This window comes from Octodon degus, unplaced genomic scaffold (genome assembly GCF_000260255.1).
Source record: "Octodon degus isolate 3935 unplaced genomic scaffold, OctDeg1.0 scaffold00122, whole genome shotgun sequence".
In the NCBI taxonomy this organism is placed as follows: domain Eukaryota; kingdom Metazoa; phylum Chordata; class Mammalia; order Rodentia; family Octodontidae; genus Octodon; species Octodon degus.
Genome location: NW_004524698.1, coordinates 3,756,456 through 3,762,613, shown reverse-complemented (window position 1 = coordinate 3,762,613; position 6,158 = coordinate 3,756,456). Strand labels below are relative to the sequence as shown.

At 35.3% G+C, this 6,158-nt stretch overlaps 1 protein-coding gene across 1 annotated transcript in view; it reads right to left on the bottom strand.

Moving 5' to 3' along the window:
• Positions 1-2,281: 2,281 nt before the first annotated feature.
• The window catches only part of Nufip1 (NUFIP1, FMR1 interacting protein 1), a 49,821-nt gene continuing 45,944 nt past the window's right edge, over positions 2,282-6,158 (bottom strand). The window contains exons 9-10 of the mRNA XM_004640275.2: positions 3,934-4,184; positions 2,282-2,577 (exon numbers count right to left, since the gene is read on the bottom strand). Of these exons, the coding sequence (XP_004640332.1) occupies positions 2,461-2,577; positions 3,934-4,184 (368 nt within the window). The 3' untranslated portion in view covers positions 2,282-2,460. The remainder of the gene's footprint in view (positions 2,578-3,933; positions 4,185-6,158) is intronic.

The following is a 6,158-nucleotide window of genomic DNA, read 5'->3' as shown; positions in this document are numbered from 1 at the left end:
GCCTCAGCTCCTTCCCTTAGCTCTAACTAGACTTGGGGCACTTCCCAGGGCACTCTTTCCTAAGCCTGTTTGAGCTCATGCTCACTAGGGTGAAAACACCAAGAGCTAGGAAACTAATACTCTTCCCCTCACCGTGGTCATGGTGGAATGACACGTTCAGATCACGGGCCCTGTCCTGCCTCCCTTTCTGGGTCATTTAATCATGATAATCACTTGGCTATTCATAGCACCCTGCCTTTTTAAATTTTGAAGTTCTCGTCAATCCTGGATGTGGCCCTCACTAAAAATGAGCCTCTTGTCCTGGCTGAAACACCCAGCACTAGCTTCGATGTGGCTTTGAACTATCATCCTGTGAATCCTCCCTGCCACCACAATGATGCCACCACTCAGCAGGAAGCAGTCTGAGTCATCACTCCTTCATTACAATTAAGATAGGAACAACAGGTTCTGGCCCAAGTGTGAATTGCTGAACCACTGTGGTGCTCCATTATGGCTCATATCCCAATCACTTCTCCGTCTCTTCCTCTCACCCCTGAATGCAATTCCTTATGTCTCACTAAGCCCCTCTCGAACTCAGCCCCTAGAAGAAGTGCATACAGCCCAGCTCCCTTTGCCTCAAGTCAGGAGATCCCTGCCATTTTCTTGCAGTCCTCTCTGAGTCCTCAATAAAGGCCTCTCTTCTTCTTCTGCCTCTCTTACTGCACTGAAAATCCTAACAAAGACTATCAGACACAGCCAAGGCAATACTCTGAGAAGCATTTTCAGTCTTAAATACATTTATTAGAAAACAAGAAATCTTGGGAATAAGTTGTTTACACAATATACATCAAAGCACCTTAAAGCCCACTCCTGATGTGGGCCATGAAAGTATTCCAGGAATCCGTGGATGCACTTGTAAACTTAAAGCCTGTGGGATCTGCATGAAAACTAGTGATAAAGCCACAGATTGCATCAGATTACAAACTCAAGAGCAGCATGAGTTACTTCATCCTGATGAGATATATTGATTTGGGTAACACTTCACTACATATAAAAAAATTGAACTGAATTCCTTGAAACCAGGCAAAACCTTTTATTTTTATACCTTTAATGCAGGTACAATAGAGGCACAAAGTATGCTATCAACAGTGTTATCTAAACTTTTTAAATTAATGCACTGGACAGACAACTGCCAAAATATGCAGCTCACTGGAGTAAAGTGAAACATGTAAAAGGTTATTAAAGGTGATTACAAGGTTGGAAAACAATGACTAAATACGTATCTTTTTTTTTTTTTTTTTTGTATTTTAGGGAAGGGTCTACAGGGTGTTCAGGATCTCACTACTAGATCGGACTCGTAGTCATCTGCCTGTTTACAGTCTCCCAAGAGCTGGGATTACACATGTGCCACCACACCTAGTCTTAAATACAAATCCTGATCCCAGGTCTGTGACATTACTAGTGCTATATGCCAGGCATTCCGGGATTCTAGAGAAAAACCGTACTAACATAAAGATCTGCAGTCAACTCTGCCAACTTTTCTTGCAGGCAAGATTAACGAACTTCAGTAATCACAATGTCAGATAAAACTAATTTTTCAACTAAAACAGTCTGGTTTTAATAAATCTAAACCCATATGTCAAAAAGGCAGAACTACAGCTCTAGGTGGCAAAATACTACAACACAGATCAACTTGCCTGGCATTAGAGGAGACAAAAAAATCTCAGCAGCTTTCCTTACTTTAATGTCCAGGGTTCAATTACCTCATAAGACAAATTTGAACTAAACCTTAAAATAGGTAATTATTCACATTATTTCATAAACTATTTTCTGCTACAAGAAATGAATTGACTCTCATTAAATATACTATTTCAGTTTTTCATAGAAAAAAATGATACGAACTGTACTTTCAGAAAGCACTCCAATTAAAGCTAAACATAGAGGGGGCATATCTATATTTCAAACACTCAATAACTGAACTATGCTCATAGAGCTAGTATAACAAGAAAAATTTAAATTTCAATCATTCTGGTTAGGTTAATTAGATCCAGTTCATTTAAAAAGAGTAGAGCTTCATCTTATACATTGAAAAAAAAAAAAAAAAAAAAAACTTTCTCTGTCTCATTTTTTTTAGCTGAATTAAGCATTTAAAAACTGTTTCTTTGTTACTAAACCAATACTTTCAACTCTCAACTGGAACAACAGTCTTCCTTACCTGAGAGCGATGTGTAAAAATGAATACAAATAAAAAAAAATTCTACTATATACAATCCCAATAATACACACAGTCTTTTAAAAAAGCCAGCTACGTATTTATTTGCACAGAATCAAAGAAAAGACTTGAAAATCCAACATAATTATTTTAAGAGACTTAAAATTTAATTACTAGTTTTGAGAAAAAAAAATAGTTTTTGATTTTCCTCCACTAACTTGAGGATGGTGCTTTTTGATCTTTCCGTTGTATGCTGAAACTGATGGCAATTATACATCTTCAGTTTTCCCAGAATTTGTATTAAGTCCAAAAAAGTCTTTTTTGATGATGTACCTAACACACTGCAAAATCACGTTTCTTTCATGTCGAATGTCCGGAGCTAGGAGCTAAAAATCAATTTTAAAAAAGATTAGCTGGTTAAAAACACCTATCCTAGGAAACACAATCTAAAATATTAAGTATGTCTTCTCATATAGAGAACAATAAGAAATGAGCTTCATACTTATTTTGCTAAGAATAACTTAAAACATTTTCCTTTCCTTTTAACTTATACCAACACTATCTAGCTTTTAAAATGGCACAATAATTCATATTTAGGGTCTTTTCTGGAGTATCTGGCAAAGGACAAGAAAATGCTTAAGTAAGTCAAGGAGGATGCCTTAGCCAGGCAGGCCCAGTGACTCAACCTCAGTTTTATCCACCCAGGATGCTGAAGCAGGAGGGTCACTCAAGCCCTGAACAAGCTTGAGCAATGCTCTCTCTCTCTCTCTCTCAAAAAAAAAAAGATAATTAACAATAATAAAATCCCATACATGGTATGGAAAGTGGTAGGTAGTTATAATACAGAAACACTGAAGGCAGATTTTTTTAAAAAATTCAACGTTTTTTGATTTTCATAACATCACTTTTGTGCTTATTTTACTGAAAGAAAGCTAAAACCCCTGGTATTTAGGATAGGTACATAACCAAGGAAAAATATGTAATTTGTCAAGAAGAATTTATTTTCTGACATGATTAATAAAGCTCAGAAAAATCAACTTCAGTGAAAAGTTCATTTATCATGAATAAGATAAACATTTAAAAAATGCAATTTACTATATATACCACTGATATTGTAAGATAAGGAGTATATTTCAGATCCATCTTAAGAGGCAACTCTAGGTGGAATATCTCATACTATAGCTACAGAATAGTTTAGCCACAGCATAAGCACTTACCTAGATGGTAAGTAAAAAACAGGCTTTTCATAGAATGACAAGTTTTTACAACCTCATTAAAATATGGAATTTTTTTATTGGGCTTAGACATGAAAATAATTTTCGAATGGCTTCATTTCCATTTCTTAGGACACACTGCTTCCTCCTCACTACTTGAAGATCAGATTTTGAGCACACAATGCTGCTAAGCAAATAATGCACAAAATACATATACAGAAAGATATAAAAAAAAGTGAAGACACTCCCCAAGCATAGAAAATCAGAACTCTTTGAAAACTCTAAATATTTTCTCTTCATCAGTCTGTTTTTTAACAGACATTTATACTTTTTTAAATATTAAGAAGTTTTGAAAAGTATAATTATTCCACATTTACTGAACAACAACTGTAAGCCAAATGCAGTTTAGAATTAAGAGATACAGACAGGTCTTCAAGGAGCGTATGATTCTCGTAACCTAAAAACACAACAACAAAACCCCAGTGGCATAAAAATACAAACAAGATAGCACAGTGAAAAATCATTTACCATTTCCAGGAGATACGGATGGTGTGTTCTTGGTTCAAATAATGTTTGATAATTGTGATAATCTTTTTTCCTCTTAGGGTTTGTCTTTTTAAAATCTTTTTGTTGGTTTTTACACTTGGCTCTTGAGCAATTTCTAACAGTTGTGTTAACATCTTGTCTTGGACTCTTAGGAGCAGTGCTATTTATCTGGTTTTCTGCCAGAATAACCTGGTTTTCTGCCAGAATGTCTGCTTCAGTCTTGATGGGAGTTTCTAAGTGTGACGAAAAACAAAACATAAAAAACAAAACTCTGAGAAATAACAGAAAGAGCCATAGTAATTCTCAGAACCATAATGCTGGCTACTTAGTAACTTAAAGCTATGAACGATTTTGCAATTCTAGTATTTTTCAAATTAGGATATTGTGCATTCCATTATTTTTCAACTAGGGAACTATTACTTCTAAGAATTGGGACTCACAAAGAGCTACAGAAAGGGACTCCAGGGAAGGAAATACCAGATGGAACTTGGAGTAACACAAAGGAATGATGGGTGAGAGAAACAGTGCATATGTGGAGAAACACAAAATGTATCTTCTTTATTTGAAAAGAACTTAAAAATAATTGACTATTTAAAGCAAAAAATATTTACAGTGAGTTGGGATTTATAACATCTGTAGAAATTAGAAATAAAGTCTAGAGAATAGCACAAAACTGCTGAAAAATTCTTTAATTATAGTACATATAAAGTAAATAATATAATTTGAAATTATGCTGTGATGAGTTAAGTTCCATACAACAAACCCTAGACCAAACAAAACAAAATGGGACAAAGTTGTATTTGTACTGTCTTAAAAATCCAGATTAACACAAAAGAAGCCAAGATAAAACAAAAATACACGAGACAAAAATCAACCGTATCAATAAATATATGTAAATGGCCTAAACATCTATCTCACTTAAAAGGCAGATATGGTGAAAAAGAGTAAGGTCTGATACTAAGAAACTGAATTAAAACACAAGCAGCCCTTGCCTTGCACAGTTTGAACTGAGAATAAGTCTCAGTTGTCAAGGAACCACACCAAGTGGACAGGCTGTCACAAATTAAAAGGAAAAGGATTGGAGAAGATACTACACATACTGATGGCTGGCAGCCCCCAGGTAGCTTCAGGAAGGGGAAAGGTGGGCTGATCACTGACAAGACTATAAGGTTGGAACTTTCAGTTCTCCTCACCCCTACTAACTTCTAGGGGGAAGAGAGGGACTGAAGGTTAAGTTGATCATCAATGGCCAATGGCTAATCAATCATGTCTGTATAATAGAGTCACCATAAAAAACAAAGGATACGGCATCAACTATGTGGAGGTTGGAGGGACCAGACAGGGTATGGAAGTTCTGCATCCCTTTCCCTATACTTCGCCCTATCAATCTCTTCACCTACTGTTCACTGGTATTACTTGTAATATCCTTTATAATAAAACAATAAATGTAAACAATTGCTACCTGGAGTTCTTCAAGGAGGAAGGTAGTTAGAATTCTGTCAGCTGAGCATCAAACATTAATGTAGTATTCATCAACTCAAATATAATTTACTACCATTTAGTTCTTTCTAACTAAAATTATTCTTCATTTGTGGCCTTTGAATTAGTTTTCAGCTTGGTAATCTCATCATAGTTGATCCATACTTTTAGGAAGCTATAAGACTCAGGACAGAGAGCAGACCAACGCGTTTGGAATACTCCTCACTGGAATCTTCTTCTCTATTCATTATTAAAAATTCTGACAGCCTTAGATATGAATATAACCTTAAGTCTTGCTTCAGTCATGAGGGACCCTTTCCTTTTTTATCCCACCCTAGAGGTCCGAATTAATACTTAAAAGCTAGGGATTTGCCAGTGATTAGATGGCTTAAAAAAAGCTGAACTCAAAACACCTATAAACTGATATTCAAGAATTATTAGAAATTAATTACTAAAGCTTAAAAATCTTTACTAAACAATAGTAACAATCAATAAGTAATCATTAAGTCTTAGGTAATAATTTTAAGACTATATAAGTATTAAAATACTTTTCAAGATGTAGGGACTATGAAGCAAAGGCTTTCTGCCTAAAAGCAGAGAATTTCAATAAGGAATGAAAAGGGTGTCATACCACAGACTCAGTGGAAATTCAGAAGATTATCAATAGCTACTTTGAGAATCTTTACTCTCACAGAATAGAAGACACAGAAGAAATGGACAGATTCCTA